This window comes from Coregonus lavaretus (genome assembly GCF_964263955.1).
Source record: "Coregonus lavaretus genome assembly, chromosome: 28".
Taxonomy (NCBI): Eukaryota; Metazoa; Chordata; class Actinopteri; order Salmoniformes; family Salmonidae; genus Coregonus; species Coregonus lavaretus.
This window is the reverse complement of record NC_140015.1, coordinates 2,723,578-2,746,124: the sequence shown is the minus strand read 5'-3', so window position 1 is coordinate 2,746,124 and position 22,547 is coordinate 2,723,578. Positions and strand designations below refer to the sequence as shown.

The window sequence follows — 22,547 nt, the reverse complement described above, 5'->3', positions numbered from 1 at the left end:
GGGCATGATGGGAAATTTGGTGAACAGAGAGGAGGGAGAAGCACATGATTTGGATGTGAGTGACTCAACAACACTCAGGTGTGGCCTGAAGACTTCGGGCCGTTGACCAGTCTCAGGCTCCAAACTTTCCTGAGTCATCCCTCCGGAACCAAGACGTCTGTAACAGTCAACAGATCCTCTTATTCTCCTTCCGACTGACCAAGTCATCGTTTTGTAGCACGACGCGTTTGAAATAAGCATAGAAACTTAACTACTCTCGAGGAAATCTTCCTATACCGTTATCTAGCTGAGTTGTGTTTTGCGTTTATCAAATTTTTATGAGAAAGTAACTTTTAACTTCGTCTGTGGGCGAGCGGCTAGCTAATATAGCAATCCCCGAAGATCCCGGATACAAACGAATCTAGCCCCAGCTCAGGCAGTCACTGCAGATCATTGCGGGTGATAATGTCCTCTGGTTACATGGTAGGTAAGTGTGTTCAACCCACATTTCTATGGTTTAACTAAAGCAAACGTTGTGGTTTGTGTCATCAACTGTTTTTGAGTAGTTTGCGATTGTAGCTAATTTAGGAAGTGTGTTATTGTTGCGACCTAGCCAGCTTGTTTTTCTCACAGACAGCTGACGATTGTAGGGACTAGGGAGGGACGCTTTCCCAGGGTTTTCAGTAATGTTTTCATTGATAATCACGATGAAGAAGAAGCCCTAGCAAATATTTTAACTTTGTACCAATGTGTCAGGATTCACTTTCAAGAACTAACTCGCCCGCCTCATGTACTCTTTCCTGTTTTTATTATGGAACAAAAAACAGTCCTCAGTTCTTTCGCCCTAAATCGGCGACGCGGACAGATTTGAGGGATTCTTGAGCTGGCCCTGAAAATACTTTGTTAACTTAGTCAATATCAAATAAAAAAAATGTATGATACCTATACCCTCTCTACTATTTAACCCTATAACCTTTCCCCCAACATTTGTTTTAACCTCTTCCCAATCCATTTCACCTTCAACCATATATATGCAGGCTGATGTTTCATATAGGTGTGGTTCATATAGGCCTATATTTAATGAGTGTGTGGAGAGAGGGCAAACGGTTGGAAACATTAAATTTAGAGACACAGCTGTTCTAGTGAACAGGGAGGGGAGGGTGCATACAGGGACTGGGTTGGCATATGGTCAGGGAATTTTTGACAATGACAGACTACAGGTTAATGTCTCCTTGTGCTGTCCCTGTATATTGTCATTGATAAATGTGCCATACAGACTTTATTTTTCAGGGTAAGGTCCAAACAAGGGAACTGAGGAAAGCCTGAAACAAACCAAATACTGTGAGGTGCCCACCATTTCTCCTCCCATAGCTCAGAGAGGAAGTGAAACCAAGGGATTGAGACCGAAGCAGTTCAATGGATGAAAACGTTGCATGGACTGTAGATTGAAAGAGGAAGAACGCTCTCCGATTTTTGCTTTCGGTCTCTGCTTGTCCAACCTTTAAGGCCCCTCTGCTTGTTATTTTGTTCCTTGTAAGAGGTGTGTGATAACTTGACAGCGAGACCGTGGGAAAAGCAAGAGTGGTAACTGAGAAGAGCAGTGACGTGAATCCTTACATCCATAGGCTACCCACAGGAATATCTAAGTATTAGCTAATCAAGCAACAACAATCTGTGTACCTTGGACACATAGACCAACAACTATGAGCACTTTCAGGTGCTCATGGAGGAAGTGACTGACTCTGCCAGACCGCAATGTGATGAGGATAGTCTCTTTGCCCTTGTAGAGTTTCAAGTGTCAGAAGTCCTTCTCCGTCTGTCACTACAGCCCAACTTTAAGGGGGGGAAAACACATTTCTGCACTGGACTGGTGGAAAGAGAACTTAGGTGAACCTGTGATGAGTCGGAATGTGGTGCTGCAATGAACTGGGAATCCCTTACTGGAGTTAGTGGGAGGAACTGGAACTGAGGTGGAACCAGAACCAACAGAGGCCTTAGCACGACAACAGAATGCCATGTACTAAACTGGAAATACGCTTGATTTAACTGGTAATTATTGCACTTTGGCGGTAACAGGAATCGTTTGTAATATTGATTAAGAATTCTGGAGTGGACTGGAACTGATCTGGGAAATAAACTGGAAATGAAATTGCAATGCAAGTGTTTTGAGGATGTTTTCTGTACAAAATCTTCTTCCATTCTGAACTGGTAGCATTGGGGGGGGAAAAGACTGTTTCATCCTGGGATTTGGGAAGACTGGAATCTGTTCCTGTGGAACTGCATTTATTGGGAGAGAATTACTGAAACCAACAGAGCACTGTCTGCAGAAATGGCGGGGCCGGGAAAGGACTACAACCATCTCTTCAAACTGCTCATCATTGGAGACTCCAGTCAGTGCATCTTAACTTCCTCCTTCATACAAAGTTCCTGTGGTCCCTTAGTGCTTACTCTGTCTGTGTTGAAATAGTAGTGTAATTCAAGTGTAGCTGTGCTGTGACACTGATGTTTAGCAGGCAGCTCATATTGTGTGATTTAACGGACTAGGTTAATATTACTGTTTAAGCTCCTTAGTAACACAGCAAATATCAGTCAATATGCTTATCATTGGGTGATTATGATGGACATGCCTCACTTACTCACCAAGCTTACAGCTCTGATGACTGATGAAGGATAATTATTTGAAATGAAGGATAACTCTTCAGAAAATATCATAGATTTTAAAACATTTACTCATGATGTAGTGATATGGCTGATAGTAATGTAGCCTGATACTGTATACTCAGAAGTGAATGAAGAAAGGCCTAATCACGTAACCTCTCATCCCTGTCTGACCTCTCTGTTCTAGATGTAGGGAAAAGCAGTCTACTACTACGATTTGCAGATAACTCCTTCTCTGGTGAGTTGCTGTTCTCTATCTGGTCAATATATACTATTAAATGATGTGAATGTGTGAGTGGTTAGGAACTGTGTTTCCTATATTTTCTTCAAGAGTGTGTTTCTAACCTCTCTGCTTTGGCCTGCAGGCAGCTACATCACTACGATCGGCGTGGACTTTAAGATCCGTACAGTGGACATCGACGGGGAGCGAGTCAAACTGCAGATCTGGGACACTGCAGGCCAGGAGCGCTTCAGGACCATCACCTCAACGTAATCCATCATCTATAGCAATAATCTATCTACATGTATAGAAGCTATACATCAATATGTCAATACAAATGCTGTTTATGACCACAGTTGGTTCTGAAACCCACTGTCAGATTTAGGCTCAATTTCAGTTTCTTTCTTTGTTTTATAGTCATTAACTCAGTTAAGTGCTATTGATACCAGCCCTGGACAGAGTGCCAGCCAACGATAACTGTCCCCCGAAAAACAATGCCATGATTTCCTGTTTTTATACACTGCTCTTTACAATCCTTTGCTATTTTCCCCTTTCTCCCTCTCCCTGTTTCTCCTACCAGGTATTACAGAAATACCCACGGTGTGATTATTGTTTACGACGTCACCAACCCAGAGTCGTTTGTGAACGTGAAGAGGTGGCTCAATGAGATCAGTCAGAACTGTGACAGCGTCTGTAAGATCCTGGGTGAGTTTGGTGTGCTGAGGTGATGGATTGATGGATGAAGAGAAAGAGTAGATTGGATGAATGGATAGAAAATTAGGAATAAGGAAAATTCACTGAGGAATGACTTTGACTTCCAGTCCAATGTGCTAGCGTTATGCCTGATTGTGAACTGATAGACATACACTATATATCCAAAAGTATGTGGACACCCTTTCAAATGAGTGGATTCGGCTATTTCAGCCACACGCCCGTTGCTGACAGGTGTATAAAATTGAGCACACGGCCATGCAATCTCCATAGACAAACATTGGCAGTAGAATGGCCTTACTGAAGAGCTTGGTGACTTTCAACGCGGCGCCGTCATAGGATGCCACCTTTCCAACAAGTCATTTAGTCAAATTTCTGCCCTGCTAGAGCTTCCCCGGTCAACTGTAAGTGCTGTTATTGTGAAGTGGAAACGTCTAGGAGCAACAACGGCTCAGCCGTGAAGTGGTAGGCCGCACAAGCTCACAGAATGGGACCGCCGAGTTCTGAAGCGCATAATAATGATCTGTCCTCGGTTGCAACACTCCCTACCGAGTTCCAAACTGCCTCTGGAAGCAACGTCAGCACAATAACTATTCATCGGGAGCTTCATGAAATGGGTTTCCATGGCCGAGCAGCCTCACACAAGCCTAAGATCACCATGCGCAATGCCAAGTGGTGTAAAGCTCGCCGCCATTGGACTCTGGAGCACTGGAAATGGGTTTTCTGGAGTGATGAATCGCGCTTCACCATCTGGCAGTCCGACTGAATAATGGTCTGGGGCTGTTTATCATGGTTTGGCCTAGGCTCCTTAGTACCAGTGAAGGTAAATGTTAACGCTACAGCATACAATGACATTCTAGACGATTCTGTGCTTCCAACTTTGTGGCAACAGTTTGGGGAAGGCCCTTTCCTGTTTCAGCATGACAATGCCACCATGCACAAAGCGAGGTCCATGCAGAAATGGTTTGTCGAGATCGGTGTGGAAGAACTTGACTGGCCTGCACAGAGCCCTGACCTCAACCCCATCGAACACCTTTGGGATGAATTGGAATGCCGACTGCGAGCCAGGCCTAATCGTCCAACATCAGTACCCAACCTCACTAATGCTCTTGTGGCTGAATGGATGCAAGTCCCTGCAGTAATGTTCCAACATCTAGTGGAAAGCCTTCCCAGAAGAGTGGAGGCTGTTATAGCAGCAAAGGGGGGACCAACTCCATATTAATGCCCATGATTTTGGAATGAGATGTTCGACAAGCAGGTGTCCACATACTTTTGGTCATGTAGTGTACTATGCTGTCCAAAACATATTTTATTAATCCCCACTTCTCTCTCTTGCCATCCCTCAGTGGGGAACAAGAATGACGACCCCTCCAAGAAGCAGGTGGACTCCCAGGATGCAATGTGTTTCGGGGAGTCGGTGGGCGTCCGGGTGTTTGAGACGAGCGCCAAAGAAAACATCAACGTGGAAGAGGTGAGCCTAGCAGCCATGTTCTAAACCCTGGGAGCACCTCAGTCGCTTCCTCCTAGTAATAATAATAAAATAAAAATAGTCAGCTCCATCAAAATAAAACTAAAGCCTCAAATCTCCCGGATGTCTTTGGGAAAGCTGAGCTTGGGACCTGATATGTCACAGCATTTCTTATTACTGTTGTGTGTCCTTTTATAAAACGGTTATCTTATTTCACCTTAGTCATGGCGGTCACTCCCTTTCCAAGGAATAGCACTTCCGTGTGTACTGCTATGTATCAGGGTGTGTATGTATTTTACAGTCATTGCCCTGTCTCTCTCCTTCACCTTCTACCTCTCCCGCTCCCCCTCTCTCTCTCCCTCTACCCATCTCTCCTTCCTTCTCTCAGATGTTTATGGCGTTCACTCACATGGTCCTTCGGACAAAGAAGCAGAGTCAGAGTCGTGCAGAGAGAGAGCGGGAACGAGAGAAGGAAACGGTCGACATCAACTCTCACAGACACAGAGAGAGGAGGAAGAGGGGGAAGAAGTGTTGCTGAGGGAGAGAAAGGGAGGAGATTTCTAAGAACAGGACAGACCAATGGAGAGTCGAGCATCCAAAGTCTGTCTGCACTCATGGGAAAAGAGCCAGGACATTACATGTTGACATTGCACTGAGACAAGATTCCAAGATGTTAAGGACGTGCTGAATTTTTACCTTAGCAGTTATTTTTATGAATGTATATTAATGTCATTTTATCATTAAAAGGGAAACTGGATCCCGAAAGTGTCAAATTGTCATTAAAACCCCTAATTTAGGAAATACACTAATGACTTCAAAAGTGACTAGAGTGATGTATCTGTCTTATTTGTAATGAAAAAGATAACATGTCTAAATAAACAGTGAGCAATAAAGTAAATCTGTGTGTGCCTTTATATGCAATATGCCATTGCTAACACATTGAAAGTGTTGAAGAAGAAAAATAATCAGTATTTCAATGCTGAACCCCGTTACACACTTGTTTACCTTTCTTTTTTACCTTAGTCTCCTGAGTGGCGCAGTGGTCTAAGGCACTGCATCGCAGTGCTAACTGTGCCACTAGAGATCCTGGTTCGAATCCAGGCTCTGTCGCAGCCGGCCGCGACCGGGAGACTCATGGGCGGCGCACAATTGGCCCAGCGTCGTCCAGGGTAGGGGAGGGAATGGCCGGCAGGGATGTAGCTCAGTTGATAGAGCATGGCGTTTGCAACGCCAGGGTTGTGGGTTCGATTCCCACGGGGGGCCAGTATAAAAAAAATATATATATGTATTCACTAACTGTAAGTCGCTCTGGATAAGAGCGTCTGCTAAATGACTTAAATGTAATGTAAATGTTTTCTTTGTGTGGTAAATTAACACGAGATTCCCAAGTGTTTAATACACATTATCCAGTATATCCATCATTTAAAGTCAGTTTTTGCCAGTGCTTCAATGTTGATAATTAGGGCACTTACCAACAGCCCACTTAAAGAAAAGAAGTAAGAGGCATGAAGCCATGTGAAGACAAATTTGGGTTATGTTCAAGATCACAACACTTTGAATTAGTTTTTGAAGGGCCAATATAATGAATATTCAATGGGAGAGACTTAGCTCCAGAAAGATAAATGTATTATTACTTTGGAATCTCCAAACCTATGCTTCAAACTTAATGTATTTAAGACCTCAACATTCACTATACCAGGCCGGCAGATGGCGATTTTGAGTCGTTTCATCTCACTGTCCAAAGGGTATGTATGCAGTCGGCTATATACTTGTATCCCCCGTGGACCGGTTCATACATAAAACATTCTGCATTCAGGCTGCAAAGGCATCGATTTCCTCCTTAACTCAATTTAATGGCAACACGGGGAAAATATGCGTACTTCATGAAACATGATAGAGTGGCTAAATGCTAGTCCCCAATGTTGCATATCGCGTTCAGCCAATAAAGTTGCAGCAGTCTGTTATTTACCCTTGGTCTGAATGCTGTACGCAATGTCAGAAAGTAGCATTAGCAACCCTAGAATGGTGGGGGGAAATGGTGTTTCATAAAGAAAGTATGCATATTTTCCCTGTTATTTTCTGCCTTCTCGCCATTAAATGGAGTTAAGGAGGAAGTCGACACTTTTGCAGCCTGAATACATTCCCTTTGGACGGTAAGATGAAACGATTCAATATCGCTATCTGCTGGCCTTTGGGCTACAAACCAGTAGTTTATTTGCATAGGTGATGCAAAATATGAAAACGCAAAATAGACAGATCTATTGTAATGCAAGACTATGGTAATTTATTTCTTTTTTTACACAACTATGCATCTTGTGCCTCTTTAACACCAATGTTCAGTAACTATTTACTCAATTATCTTGAATGCACCCCTGGCTGCTCAAGCGGTTTGAGAAACACTCTTTTCACGCCACTTTGACACGGAAATGACTTTTACGCAGCAGGTCATGAGAATTAACATGCAGGTTAGGAGATTGAGGTTAAGGTCAGGAAAAGGGTTGGGGTTAGCGAAAATGCTCTCCTAACCTGCTATGAAGGTTTTGCGAGCATGGAGAGGCCAGAGATAGCCAGACTAGTAAAATGGGCTAGGGGCGGACTGGCATTTTATCCACACCAGCCCACATCACTGCGAGCGCCGCCAACTCACCCCCATACACACCCTACTTAGACACAGGCAGTAGTGCTGACACAACATAGGCAGTACAGTACAGCGTTTCTCAACCATTTCTATACCAGTGACTGGCAAAACATGGTCCTCCTCCTCTTTTTTAACCAGCTCATGTTTAAAACAAATACAATATGTAAAAGAACCACTGGAGATACAACTCACCACTATAACTGTGCCTCTGCTCTAGCCATTTTGTTTGCCTCCCTGTTGTGCTGTCGATCTGTCTCAGCATCATCTCTGCTGTCACTCTATTCTTCTTCTTGTTCTCTGTATGTCTGTCTGCTTAAGCCTTATATGTTATAAAAGCCAAGCTAATAACTTAGGCTATATTGCTAATTAGTGCCTGTCATATGTGTTCCCCTGAATCAACTCCTACCCTAAGTGTTAATTACTATTACGGGGCTCTACATTTTCCCCTGGCTCCACACTAACATTTTCCCCCGGTGTCACTGGTGCCACTAACTTTTACAGTTGGTCGCACCAGCCCATGATTTAGTCAGACCCAAATCATGAGTAATTATCTTAGAAAGTAATTTTGGATTGACAATTAGACTATAGTTGCTATGGCCCCCTGCAGTCAGGTCAAGACCCTGGTGAGGATGACGAGCACACAGATGAGCTTCCCTGAGACGGTTTCTGACAGTTTGTGTAGAAATTCTTTGGTTGTGCAAACCCACAGTTTCATCAGCTGTCCGGGTGGCTGGTCTCAGACGATCCCGCACGTGAAGAAGCCGGATGTGGAGGTCCTGGGCTGGTGCAGTTACACATGGTCTGCGGTTGTGAGGCCGGTTGGACATACTGCCAAATTCTCTAAAACGACATTGGAGGCGGCTTATGGCAACAGCTCTGGTGGACATTCCTGCAGTCACCATGCAAGTTGCACACTCCCTCAAAACTTGACACATCTGTGGCATTGTGTTGTTTGACAGAACTGCACATTTTAGAGTGGCCTTTTATTGTCCCCAGCACAAGGTGCACCTGTGTAATGATCCTTCTGTTTATTCTGCGATATGCCACACCTGTCAGTGGATGGATTATCTTGGCAAAGGAGCAATGCTCACTAACAAGAATATAAACAAATGTGTGCACAAAATTCTAGAGAAATAAGCTTTTTGTGCATATGGAACATTCTGGGATCTTTTATTTCAGCTCATGAAACATGGGACCAATACTTTACATTGTGCGTTTATATTTTTGTGCAGTGTATAATACCCACTGCTAGTAGCCATTTCCTGGGTGACAGTAAATGTAATGTCCTAAAAAACATTTAAGTTGTAGGCTACTCATTTACATTTTAGTCATTTAGCAGACACTCTTATCCAGAGCGACTTACAGTTAGTGAATACATATATAATTTTTTTATACTGGCCCCCCGTGGGAATTGAACCCACAACCCTGGCGTTGCAAACGCCATGCTCTATCAACTGAGCTACATCCCTGCCGGCCATTCCCTCCCCTACCCTGGACCAATTGTGCGCCGCCCATGAGTCTCCCGGTCGCGGCCGGCCTGGATTCGACAGAGCCTGGATTCGAACCAGGATCTCTAGTGGCACAGTTAGCACTGCGATGCAGTGCCTTAGACCACTGCGCCACTCAGGAGACATGAGACCTACAGTATACTGTAGGCCTATGCCCTCACAATGGCTGGTACCCATTTTGTGTGCACACCGCTCCATATCTCAAAGCCATATCGAATATCTTGGCTGTAAAATAGTTGCTATTGAGCTGAATATTGAGAGTTCGACTGGGACAAGGGGCTGAAGCTTCTAAATCTGTGTTTTTCCTGCAATTGCATTCTGAAATGTTATATAATGAGAACGCATCTTTCTCTTCAGTGAAATGGGGGGAGAGGAGAGTGGCTCGCTCATCACAGTAGCAGGCCCCAGCGAGGGGCACAGGCACAAGGCGGACACTTTCATTACAGGAATCATGAGGATCATGCACTGCACTGTTTCACAGCCAAAAGATGGACACTGATGTGGTTTTCCAGGTTTTTCTTTATAATGTCAAAATAAACATGTCTCCAATCCCCATATCACTCGCAAACTGAAAATATATACAGTACCAGTCAAAAGTTTGGACACACCTACTCATTCAATGGTTTTTCTTTATTTTTACTATTTTCAACATTGTAGAATAATAGTGAAGACATCAAAACTATGAAATAACACATATAGAAATAACCTAAAAAGTGTAGTAACCTAAAAAGTATTAAACAAATCAAAATATATTTTATATATGAGATTCTTCAAATTGCCAGCATGGCTACCACAGCATTCTGCAGCCATACGCCATCCCATCTGGTTTGCGCTTATTGGGACTATCATTTGTTTTTCAACAGGACAATGACCCAACAGACCACCAGGCTGTGTAAGGGCTATTTGACCAAGAAGGAGAGTGATGGAGTGCTGCATCAGATGACCTGGCCTCCACAATCACCTGACCTCAACCCAATTGAGATGGTTTGGGAAGAATTGGACCGCAGAGTGAAGGAAAAGCAGCCAATAAGTGCTCAGCATATGTGGGAACTCGTTCAAGACTGTTGGAAAACCATTCCAGGTGAAGCTGGTTGAAAGAATGCCACGAGTGTGCAAAGCTGTCATCAAGACAAAGGGTGGCTATTTGAAGAATCTCAAATATAAAATATATTTTCATTTGTTTAACACTTTTTGGTTACTACATGATTCCATGTGTGTTATTTCATAGTTTTGAAGTCTTCACTATTATTCTACAATGTAGAAAACTGGTACTGTATATGCTGGGAAAAGTGGAGTCTGACAGAGTGACCAGGAGAGGTCTTATTTTGATTAATTGTATTTCTGAAGAACAGAGGAAGATTGCAGTGAGCCTCAAAAGAATCCGAACAACAGACGTTTTGTGTTTTGAACTTCGAAGTAGAGCACCCGTCAAAGGAGTCATCTCAGGGGTGACGACGGATGTTCAGGTTGAATACCTGAAGAAAATTCCTGGTGTGGTTGGTGCCCGGCGTCTGACCCGGTGGGTGAAAAGAAGAAACTCTGTCAGTCCTGTTGTTTTTTTGAAAAAGAGCAAATACCTATGCATGTGAAGCTTGGTTATTTAAGATACGCTGTAAGAGCTTTCGTTCCCAAACCATTAATGTGTAAGAATTGTAAAGGATTTGGTCATGTTTCAAGTGTGTGCAGATGGACAGAGTATATTGAAGAACGGTGTGTAGAAGGACGATGGTGTTGCAGTTGTGTTGGGGATCATGATCCCTAGTTCCTGGAGTGCCCTGTAAGGGTGAAGGGGATTGAGGTGGCAAGTTAGAGCAGTCAATCGAATCTGCTATGTGGAGGCGATTTAAAATAATTTAGAAAACAAGTGATGCAAGTGAAGATATGGTTTTGGATGCACCACAGCCTGTAGTAAATGTTTGCTGCCAGTCAAAAGATACCCTGTGTGTTAAAAAGGTGGATTTTGTTGCGTTCATTGCCACAGTTATAAACTGTACGGCACAAGTCTCAAAGAAGTCTAAGAAACTGGACATGTTTGTGGCTGCGGCAGAAAGGTTTTTGGGACTCAAGGATTTTACATCTGAAGACTTGCAAGGGGTACTGGCGCTGGAAGACCCTCCCTCACAGGTTCCCCTTGAGCCTGTGTAGGGATCAGATATGTTTAATTTTTTTAACAGAAAAGTTGTTTGATTTAGTTGAGTTGATTTTTTTTTTTTTTTTTTTTTTTGCAGTTTGGGGTGGGGGGGGGGGTATTTAGTTCAAGTTCCTGTTTAAACCCCGCACAGTAGGTGGCGGTATGCACATTAAGTTGTGCGGTCGCCAATATACCATTGAAGAAGAAGAAATAGAAGAAGAAGTTGTCCTGGTCCGTGGAACGAAGATGGCCGCTGAAAACGAGTGAGTTTGTTGATGAGAGCGTGTAGGTGGAGAAAATGTGTCAAATGCTTGTATAATACGTTAATTCATATGCAATACGATACCATTTAATTGAAAATGTATCTTCGAATGATATGTACTTTGTAGATTGTGGTTAGCTAGCTATGTGTCGCTAGCGTGTGACGATACTTGGCTAGCTTGCTAGCTCCACTCAGTTACCCAACAAGACAGCTGAGTGCAGGGGATGATGCATGTTGTGATCATGCGAAAAGTCTCTTACAAGCCAGTTGTTTGTTCAACATTGTAACTTACCAAAGATATTACATACAGTACTAGTTAGCTGATGTCCATTTAGGAAAATACACTAAGCTTATATCTGCTTGAACCAGAATCTGGCCTTAACGGATGCGTTGAACATGGCGAGGAGAATCGCTATGTTCAACGTCTCCCGTAAGGCCCGATTCTGTTTCAGTGTTGGTTCGTTCCATGTCATTTCAGCAAGCCATGACACCCACCATCTCAGATTGTACTGAAATCATTTCTGTAGTTAGAAACCGATAAGATTAGTATTCCTGCCACATTATTTTGGTGAACTGTAATATGATCTCTGCTAAATGAATAAGCTAATCGATTGCACCCAAATTGGCAATTTTTATTTATAGAATTCTTAATATCCAATAAATATAGTACCAAACATCTGATTTTGACCAAACTTTTTTCTAACAATGAGTAAGGCATGAGGAATCCAAAGAAATTGTCAAAAGCCAGCCATGGACCACTCACACCAAACCCACCGCAACAACGAGTGACAAGTAGTATGGAGCTGCGGCTCTGAGTATTGTTTCTTCGTCCTATCAAATGTATTCTCATTGAATTTGGTGATGTTTTTTTTTTTTTTCCCGTTCAGAGAAATTAGTCATTGAAGTTGTTAGGTTAATGTCCTATCCTACATCCTGATATTACCAGGTTCTGACCATTTAGATGGTGTTGTTCCTGCTAGTAGGTGATTTAAAAAAAACAGCCCCTCAATGTTAAAGGGATAATTAACCAAAATGACATTGGTTTCCTTACCTTGTCCATAAATGGCTTACAGGGTAACAGCAACCCATGCTTTGGTTTTGTTTACCTGGCCACTGTTTCAAATGCTAACGTTTTAGCATTTGTGACACAAATCCAATGCAAGTCAATGGTAAAGTGCCAAATAGAAAGTCTACACCCCCCTTGGATTTCTTCACATTTTGTTACAAAGTAGGATTAAAATGGATTTAATTGTCATTTTTTTGTCAACGATCTACGCAAAATACTCTAACATTTTTTTAAAGATTATGAAAAAATAAAACACTTATACCTTGATTAGATAGGTATTCACCCCCCTGAATCAATGTTAGAAACAACTTTGGCAGCGATTACAGCTGTGAGTCTTCTTGGGTATTTTATTTTTTTACATTTTAGTCATTTAGCAGACGCTCTTATCCAGAGCGACTTACAATTAGTGAGTGCATACATTTTTCATACTGGCCCCCTGTGGGAATCGAACCCACAACTCTTGCGTTGCAAGCGCTATGCTCTACCAACTGAGCTACAGGAGGCTCATTAGAGCTTTGCACATCTGTATTGTGCATAATTTGCCCATTATTCTTTTCAAAATTCTTCAAGCTCTGTCGAGGTGTTGGGCATCATGGCTAGACAGCAATTTTCAAGTCTTGCCATAGATTTTTAAGGAAATACTGAATAAGTGAAAACTAACTTGGCCACTCAGGAACATTCACTGTTTTCTTGGTAAGCAACTCCAGTATAGATTTGGCATTGTTGTAGGTTATTGTCCTGCTGAAAGGTGAATTCCTGTCCTAGTGTCAGGCGTCAAGCAGACTGAATCATGTTTTCCTCTAGGATTTTGTCTGTGCTTAGCTCCATCCCATTTCTTTTCATCCTGAAAAACTCCCCAGTCTTTTCCGATGTCAAGCATACCCTTACCATGATGCAGCCACCACCAAGCTTGAAAATATGGAGGCAGTTACTCAGTGATGTTGTGTTGGATTTTCCCCAAACATAAGGCTTTGCATTTAAGCATAAAAGTGTATTCCTTTGCAGTGTTTTTTGGTCGATAGGCTGTTGGTTGACCGAGATTTATTTAGTCGAGCAATAGCAAAATATACAATAAAAAAAATAATCATGGTGTACAAGACACCTGTCTGATTCACGCCTGTCTGAGTGGACTGGTCCATTGTGGAGGCTGTTGGGATGGAGGCCGTTTGGATGCCATCACTCTAAGATGTGCTACTGAAATTGTATTTGGTTATATTATGTAAGAACAATGGTGCAACACAAAACAAATTATATTATTTTATAACAAATGCGCTTTCTCCCGCATTGGATAGTGGTCGCTGTCCGCGGTTCTGAAACACATCAGTGCGCTGTTGAATTGGCTCCTTTTCCTAGACCATGTTGATATGTGCATAATAGCAAAGTTAACCAGCATATTGGTGTTGAGAACAATGCGGCAGAGGCAACATAGTTAGGAGATGAGAACTGCCCTTGCCTTAATTGTCTAAGAAAAGTGAGGCTTTATAAATCATCCATATACAGTACCAGTCAAAAGTTTGGACACACTTACTCATTCAAGGGTTTTTCTTTATTTTTACTATTTTCTACATTGTAGAATAATAGTGAAGACATCAAAACTATGAAATAACACATATGGAATCATGTAGTAACCAAAAAAGTGTTAAACAAATCAAAATATATTTTATATTTGAGATTCTTCAAATAGCCACCCTTTTGCCTTGATGACAGCTTTGCACACTCCGACTCATCCCAAACCATCTCAATTTGGTTGAGGTCGGGTGATTGTGGAGGCCAGGTCATCTGATGCAGCCTCCATCACTCTCCTTCTTGGTCAAATAGCCCTCACACAGCCTGGAGGTGTGTTGGGTCATTGTCCTGTTGAAAACAATGACAGTCCCACTAAGCCCAAACCAAATGGGATGGTGTATCGCTGCAGAATGATGTGGTAGCCATGCTGGTTAAGTGTGCCTTGAATTCTAAATCAATCACAGACAGTGTCACCAGCAAAGCACCCCCACACCATAACACCACCTCCTCCATGCTTTACGGTGGGAACTACACATGCTGAGATCATCCGTTCACCCACACCGCGTCTCACAAAGACACGGCGGTTGGAACCAAAAATCTCAAATTTGGACTCATCAGACCAAAGTACACATTTCCACCGGTCTAATGTCCATTGCTTGTGTTTCTTGGCACAAGCAGGTCTCTTCTTCTTGTTGGTGTCCTTTTAGTAGTGGTTTCTTTGCAGCAATTTGACCACGAAGGTCTGATTCACATAGTCCCCTCTGAACAGTTGATGTTGAGATGTGTCTGTGACTTGAACTCTGTGAAGCATTTATTTGTGCTGCAACTTCTGAGGTTGGTAACTCTAATGAACTTATCCTCTGCAGCAGAGGTAAATCTGGGTCTTCCATTCCTGTGGAGGTCCTCATGAGCGCCAGTTTCATCATAGCGCTTGATGGTTTTTGCGACTGCACTTGAAACTTTCAACGTTATTGAAATTGTCCGGATTGACTGACCTTCATGTCTTAAAGTAATGATAGACTGTCGTTTCTCTTTGCTTACTTGAGTTGTTCTTGCCATTATATGGACTTGGTCTTTTACCAAATAGGGCTATCTTTTGTATACCCACCTCAAATACATTAAGAAGGAAATAAATTCCACAAATTAACTTTTACGAAGGCACACCTGTTAATTGAAATGCATTCCAGGTGACTACCTCATGAAGCTGGTTGAGAGAATGCCAAGAGTGTGTAAAGCTGTCAAGGCAAAGGGTGGCTATTTGAAGAATCTCAAATATAACACATATTTTGATTTGTTTAACACTTGAAGAAAAACCCTTGAATGAGTAGGTGTGTCTACTTTTGACTGGTAGTGTATATCTACAGAAATAAGACAGATCCTGCTTCTGTTGCCTGTTTGAATGTTTGGTTGATAGCCTACTGATTCCGTGAGCACCAAGCCTCACTCAACAATTTCACAAATTCGGCTGTTCTTAATCTTTGCTATGCTGTAATAAAGGCTTGACACTTTTTTCATTAGACCAGCGCCTCTGGTGGTATTTGTAATTTATTGAATGTACACTGTTTCAAATAGTCCGAAATTATATTTAGAATAATAACCCTCCTTTTTCCTTGATCTCCTTATTGTTGTTATTATTATTGTCATTATAATAATAATAAGTAATATAATTAGTAGGCTTAGTATAGCAACCTTGTATAACCACCATCGAGCTGTAGGCCTAAGTGCGCATCCTGTTTAGTCTTAATACCGTAACTTACTTAGGCCTATATTTCAATACTTATGTAGGCTACTGTATCAATCAATAATTTATTCGTTCATGTCATCACACAGCATACGAGTCATTCATGATGTGAAATGCAATCAAGCATTTTAGTTTAAAAAAAATAATAAAGCAACCATTGAATAATTAGGGTAAATAGGCCTAAACCGTTCTATTTAGGAAATTCCGTTCACAAATAAATGTGACAGTTTTTTGTCTTTGCTGTAATAAAGGCTTTACAAAAAAAAACAGTACAACAGACTCTCTGGTACGCTTATAATTTATTTAGTGTTCTTTACATTGTTCCAAACGGTCAGAAAAATGTATATTGTAATCTAACAGCACCTGTTTGGCACACACAGGCCTAATATGCACGCAGCGATTGCACCATACATTATTTTTGTTGATCTCCAGTATTTTCCACGACTAGTCACATTTATTCCACACATCTGACTTCCCCTTTACCTCTTGCTGTCACATGTTAAGGTGTTCAGAGTTTGTTACAACCAATTTATTGATGTGATTAAGATATGCTGTAGGTCAGGCCCTATTGGTCACGTGTATACGATGCATACGTGTCACGTAAAGAGAGCAAGGGTTGAGGGAATAGGGAATGTCTTTCCTAAACAAATGAGGGATTTTGGTAACAACTTTTCAGTCAGAACTGGCTGTAATTATGTTGCAGCTTCAGCAACACGGACAGTGCGATACACACTGATGTTCTGTGGTGGTCGCTGCTGCAGGGAGGAGAGGGAGTCAATGGGTGCTTTTTTTTTTTAACACAGCGCAGTAAGTTTGAGCCAGGCGGCACAATCAGATCAATTGCGGTCGGACTCCCTCTAGTCATTTGTGTCTTAATTATTTCATCAAACAGTTCGCTTAAAGCATCGGACAAGCTCAGTGCATATAGTTGATTTGATTAAAACACATAGGATGTGTCTAATATATGGAAAAAGACACGGAAAAAAATGAATTGGTCGAAAGAACAGGCTACTCTTGTCGGGGACAGCGCTAGTGGAGTCACTACAATGTTGTTGATCCATCCTCAGTTTTCTCCCATCACAGCCATTGAACTCTAGCTGTTTTACAATCACCAATGGCCACATGGTGACATCCCTAAGCAGTTTCCTTCCTGTCCTGCAGCTCAGTTCAGAAGGACGACTGCATCTTTGATGTGTCTGGGTGGTTTAATACATCATCCACAGCATAACTATTAACTTGACCATGCTTAATTATATATTCAATGTCTGATTTGTTATTGCTACCCATCTACCAATCCCTGCCTTTCTTTATGAGGCTTTCGAAAAGCTCCCTGGTCTTTGTAGTTGAATCTGTGCTTGAAATTCAATACTTGACTGAGGAACCTTACAGATTAATGTATGGGGGACAGAGGAAGGGGTAGTCATTCAAAAAGCATGTCAACCCGTATTATTTCACACACATTGAGTCCATATAACTTATGTGATTTGTTAAGCCAAAATGTTACTTCTGAACTAATTTAGGCTTGCATAAACAAATGGGGTGAATACTTATGCAACGACTATATTTGAGTTATTAAATTTTTATAAATTTGTACAAATGTGTATTGTCTTTTCACTTTGACTTTATGGAGTATTTTGTGTAGATCAATGACAAAAAGTTACAATAAATCTATTTCAATCCCACTTTGTAATGCAACAAAATGTGAAAGTTCAAGGGGGTGTAGACTTTCTATAGGCACTGTACCTATATTATCATTTTCGCGCTTCATATCCAAATAATCTATAGTACACAATACATTTTGAGATACTTTAGAATGATTTGGACATGAAGCGTGAAAATTCTAATATAGGCACCATTGACTTGCATTGGATTTGTGTCACAAATGCTAAAAAGTTAGTGGACAACAACCAAAGCATGGGGGGGTTCTTAAAAAACACCTGGAACCACACCATCTAGTGGTCAGAACCTGGTAATATCAGGATGTAGGATGGGACATAAACCTAACAACTTTAATTACTAATTTCTCTGAACAGGGGGGTAAAAACCATCACCAAATTCACTGAGAAAACATTACATAGGATGAAGAAACAATACTCTGAGCCGCAGCTCCATACTACTTGTCTGACATAGAGAACTGATACTATATACTCGTTGTTGGGGTGGGATTGGCATGGGCGTCCATGGGTGGCTTTTGACAATTTCTTTGGATTCCTCATGTCTAACTCATTGTTGGAAAAAAGTTTGGTCCAAATCAGGTGTTTGGTACTATATTTATTTAATATTATATGAATCCTATTAATTCAAATAGCCAATTTGGGTGCAATCAATTAGTTTAGTTTCTCAGAGATCAAATTATATTTAGACAAAATAATGTTGCAGGAATGGTAATCTTATCTGTTTCTAACAGAAACAATTTCAGAACAATCTGAGATGGTGGGTGTCAATCCTCTTGCTTGTGCTTTTTGAGGTTGAACGACCCTGTTGTCATTTTATAGCTAGTTTGATAATTTGCCACACATGATTCACTGAGCTATGCAGGTTCTACATTTTACATTTGGTTTAGCTAGCTAATGATCCTGCTCTGCAGTAAGTTAATAAGTTACAATTCAAGCAATTGTTGCTGTAACATCAGATTGTTGCATCATTCATTGACATTGGCTACATCTCCTCTCTACAGTGTGCTGTCTGAGATTGAGGTTCTCCAGTCCATCTATCTGGAAGAGCTGCAGACTAACAAGAGAGATGACGGGTGAGCCACTCAGTTTGATGATAGCCCAGGCCCCAGAGCACCACTAAGACCTCACTTCTATGGCAGCAGGATTTTGCTGACTCATGAATCTATATGAATACCAGCTGTAGCCTGGTTGCAGATCTGTTTGTGCTGGTGTGGCATAGCAACAAATGACAGCTTAAGCACGTACAGTACAGATCTGTGACCCGACTAGAATACTATAGGCACACAAACACCCACCATTGTATCAGAGGTGGAGTGTACTATGTTTTATGTAGCATCAGGAGGATGGGCCAGATAGAGGGAGATTACAGGTCTGTTGCATCACGCTCAGCTGATTGTTGCGTTCCCTCCTCTGTGTTCAACATCCTGTCCTCCCAACTGCTCTCTGGAGAGGTCTATCAGCGTTCACGCTTAAACATCTCTTTCTGCTCTCTTTTCTATCCCCGCGTGTTTTACTATAACGTATGACTGATCAGCCTCCCCTGGCCAATAGATAAGAGTAGATGAATAGCTGATAGACTTTGAAGTGTGTGCGTGTGTGTTTAATTGACATTCTCTGTTGCTCTCTCTTATAGGGGATGGGAGGTGAGCCTGGTTCTATACCCCTCCACGGGTGAAGATTCCCTCTCTCAGTTTGTGCGACTCACCCTAACTTTGACTCTCGACTTGCAGGTATGCTCATATTCTCTTCTTCCTTTGCAATCCATTTGATTGGACAAATAATTCCCCATCGCCTGGCTTAGAGCATGCATTTAGGTTTCTTGTGTAAAAAAAAATATATAGTTTTGTGTACCCCCTAGATATACTGGCCTTCCCTGCTCCTGGAGAGCTACCTACAGGGTGTGTACACTTTTGTGTATTGGTGCAGGGATGTAACAAAAGCCTGCTTACCCAGTAGCTCTCCAGGACCGGAGTTGAGGGGTCCCTGTGTGAGTCTTGAGCTAACTCTCCATGTAGCAACAACACTTCCTGTCATATTGTTTCTCTCTGACTCATGTGAAAGTTTTTCCTCATGCTTTCATAATGTCCTGTCCTTAGAACCCTGCCCTGTCCCTTTAATTCTCAGGACATGCCACTTCCAAATGTTACACACTGATCTCTCTCTATCTCGCTCTCTTCCTAAGTATCCCTCCTCTCCTCCCTCCATTTCCATCCACAACCCTCGGGGTCTTTCTGATGACAAGCTGTGCAGGTAACTAGAGTAAATCTGTTGTTCTCCATCTTAGGTTCATTGTATTCTTATCCACTGCTCTGATGAAGGGTAGTTTCATTTTGTATGTGTCCCCTGTTGCTTGTATTGCTCCATGATTTGTCTCTCTCTTCCAGTGTGCAGAAATGTCTGCAGACAGAGGCGGAGTCCTGCCTGGGTTCCCCTGTGTTGTACCAGCTCATTGAGGCCAGTTCTCTCTCTCTCTCTCTCCCTTTTTTCCCCCCTTCCTCTCTCCCTCATTTTCTCTTTCTCTCATTCTCTCTGTTCTTATTTGAAATCTTTTAGTTGGAGACCACAGTAATTTAAGAACTATATTTGTGATATTATAATTAGAACTGTGGATCGAGGATGCCCTTTGTCCTGATTTTTTTTTCATTTAGAAATGTATAAATGGAGATGAATATCAAGTACCTGACTCGGTCCCTCTTTTCTGTCTCTCAGAAAGCCAAAGAGATCCTGACGGAGAGTAATATTCCACATGGGAACTGCGTCATCTGCCTTTACGGATTTAAGGTGGGCTGTTTAATTAGTATTACCATTAGTCCACACAAGATGAAAGTTTAAACTAGTCTTCCTGTTTGAAACTCTCTGTAGCCCATGTTTACACCAATCCAATGCTTTTGAAATCCATGTGGGGGAGTGAGCAAGTGGACCCAAAATGGGACCGCAGCATTGTGTGATGTAAACCTTGTCCTCCCCTATGTCTTTCTGGTCTGTCCCAGGATGGGGAGGCGTTCACCAAGACCAGATGCTACCACTACTTCCACTCCCACTGCCTGGGCCGCTACATCACCCACTCTGAGACTGAACTCCAGGAGAGGGAGAAGGAGCTGGAGCAGGACAAGACACGGGAGAGGACCGACGATGAGGTGAGATCAAGTATCCATATGCAGCGGTGGAATTGAGGGGGAGCGCCTGAGAGTTCCTGAAGTGAAACACAATTTTTTGGGGGGATGGGGATGTCAATGTTTTTTTTTTTTTAGCTATATCCCTGGAGATTTTACAGTGATGATTCACTTTGTGGTGATTTTCTTTCTCCCTCCCCCTGTAGGAGCTAACGGTTGTGTGTCCCGTGTGTAGAGAACCTCTGATTTACAACGTTGACCAGCTCCTGTCTAATCCCGCCCCTAGCTTTCCAAAGGTAAAGACACAATTGCACACACTGACAACATACTGTACTCTTGCAGCTGTTCTTTTTTCTCTACAGCACTGTACTATATATTTATTTCATGGCTTGCAATTTTAACTACACCACTTACTTGAGGGACACAAAACCCCTTAAATTATAGTGGCTACTATTGCAAATAAATCCATGCATTTGTGCTGACCTCTACTCAGCTGGAGGGTGCGGTGATAGGGGTGGCATTCCGGCAGAAGTGGGCTGAGCTCCAGAACCTTTTGGAGAGTCAGAAAGCAAAAGGCGGGATTATCGACACAGAGGCGGAGTCTAACCGCTTCCTCATACATATTAATGAGGTAAGGAAGCAAGGCGGGGCTTAGCAACAAATATTTGCTGAAGTGTGTGTGTGCGCACTTTCCTGATAATGTATCTTAATTAAACAACGTTGCGACTTGTTTTTCACAGCCGCCTCCCAACTCAGACATCAGCGCTGACGGGGATGCCTCTCTCAGCCAATCACTGCCCTCCCTTCCCCCTGCCTCCACCAATCAGATCACAGCACCACAGCTGCAGCACGCTGGCCACTCGCATCGCAGGGGAGGGCCAGGTCACCAGTGCCGGCACCAGGGGCCGCAGGGCCACTTCAGGGGCCCCAGGAGGAGAGGGAGAGGCAGGCCCCACACCCACCCAGGGAGACCTGTCCCCCCCACTGACCATCTGGACAAACTCTCTCTGTCCTCAGAGAAACATGACAACTTCCACAGTGCTCCTCCTGCCAACTCTCACAATGCACCAAACAAAGCCAGACTTCAGGAGAACTCTAGCCACCCAGAACTGGGACAAGCACAGTTAAGCCAATTGGAGAAGGAAGAAGGGGAGGGACGTACGGAGCTAGGCCAACAAGAGGCTCCAGTTCCTAAAGACGGTCAGCCGATAAGGAAATCAAGCCTGGACACCTCTAAAACGGACATCCCACCTAGCAATGACATGGAAATGGAGGCTGGGCTAGGCCATAGGGAGAGGGGAAGGAGGAGGGGCCCTCGCGGTTCAGCGCAACAGCCTGACCAATGGCAGGAGAGGCATTTCAGAGGAACGGACCAATGGGATGCTCGGGGGGGCGGGTACCATCGCTACTGGAACGGGCGAGGTCAGCGAAGTAGGGGAGGTGTCAACTACCCTCGTAGCAGAGAAGGTGGGGCTCACATGGCTGGTGGGAGGGGCTTCCATCAGAGAGTGGGAGAGGGAGAGGTGGGGAGAGAGGGTGCTGCTCTATGACAAAGGGACAAAGGAGGAACTAAGAACAACTATGTCTGCACCTCCATTTACATTCTCGACACAGCTAAAATAAAGCTTTGCACTGTCTGGCACCTAAGTGAACCGGTGTGTCCTGCCTTCTTTCCTATTACTGTTTGAATTGTTGTTGTCAGTGGGCAGTTGTTTAGTTTATGCAAGAAGCATTCTTTTTGCTGCATAAGATTCCTTAGAAATGACGGCCACATTTGTCTGAGGGAACATACAGTACATTTATTATTGACAGAAATCAGCTGAAATTGACCTCCCTTGAACATCATACACCTCAACAACTTATTTTCCCC

The 22,547-nt window shown here is 42.8% G+C and overlaps 2 protein-coding genes across 14 annotated transcripts; both read left to right on the top strand.

The window, feature by feature from the left end:
- Positions 1 to 4: 4 nt before the first annotated feature.
- Positions 5 to 5,931, top strand: LOC311104256 (ras-related protein Rab-35-like). 13 transcript variants are annotated; one of them, XM_084146022.1, is made up of 8 exons: positions 22 to 462; positions 1,270 to 2,028; positions 2,307 to 2,369; positions 2,825 to 2,875; positions 3,003 to 3,126; positions 3,438 to 3,562; positions 4,915 to 5,039; positions 5,425 to 5,931. In XM_084146022.1, exons 3-8 carry the CDS (start codon positions 2,309 to 2,311, stop codon positions 5,572 to 5,574), a joined length of 636 nt encoding a protein of 211 aa, XP_084002148.1. In that variant the 5' UTR covers positions 22 to 462; positions 1,270 to 2,028; positions 2,307 to 2,308; the 3' UTR covers positions 5,575 to 5,931. The 13 variants fall into 13 exon arrangements, with proteins under 13 accessions (XP_084002151.1, XP_084002148.1, XP_084002146.1 ...); XM_084146030.1 differs by having other exon boundaries at positions 41 to 466; positions 1,256 to 2,028; positions 2,192 to 2,369; XM_084146032.1 differs by having other exon boundaries at positions 43 to 462; positions 2,192 to 2,369.
- Positions 5,932 to 11,513: 5,582 nt separating this feature from the next.
- LOC311103339 (E3 ubiquitin-protein ligase RNF25-like) lies at positions 11,514 to 22,327 on the top strand. Its single transcript, XM_084144897.1, has 10 exons — positions 11,514 to 11,576; positions 18,566 to 18,637; positions 19,198 to 19,294; positions 19,747 to 19,814; positions 19,949 to 20,018; positions 20,274 to 20,345; positions 20,555 to 20,701; positions 20,884 to 20,973; positions 21,171 to 21,308; positions 21,418 to 22,327. The coding sequence occupies exons 1-10, from the start codon at positions 11,560 to 11,562 to the stop codon at positions 22,225 to 22,227; spliced, it is 1,581 nt and encodes a 526-aa protein (XP_084001023.1). The 5' UTR covers positions 11,514 to 11,559; the 3' UTR covers positions 22,228 to 22,327.
- The last annotated feature ends 220 nt before the right edge of the window (positions 22,328 to 22,547 follow it).

Bases quoted from the DNA above. Each gene is read 5' to 3' on its own strand.
- LOC311104256 (XM_084146025.1), top strand. From the start codon at position 2,309: ATGGCGGGGCCGGGAAAGGACTACAACCATCTCTTCAAACTGCTCATC. The intron at 2,876-3,002 runs GTGAGTTGCTGT...TTTGGCCTGCAG, and splicing joins TGCAGATAACTCCTTCTCTG to GCAGCTACATCACTACGATC. The intron at 5,040-5,424 runs GTGAGCCTAGCA...TCCTTCTCTCAG, and splicing joins AAAACATCAACGTGGAAGAG to ATGTTTATGGCGTTCACTCA.
- LOC311103339 (XM_084144897.1), top strand. The intron at 20,346-20,554 runs GTGGGCTGTTTA...GGTCTGTCCCAG, and splicing joins TCTGCCTTTACGGATTTAAG to GATGGGGAGGCGTTCACCAA. The intron at 20,702-20,883 runs GTGAGATCAAGT...CTCCCCCTGTAG, and splicing joins GGGAGAGGACCGACGATGAG to GAGCTAACGGTTGTGTGTCC.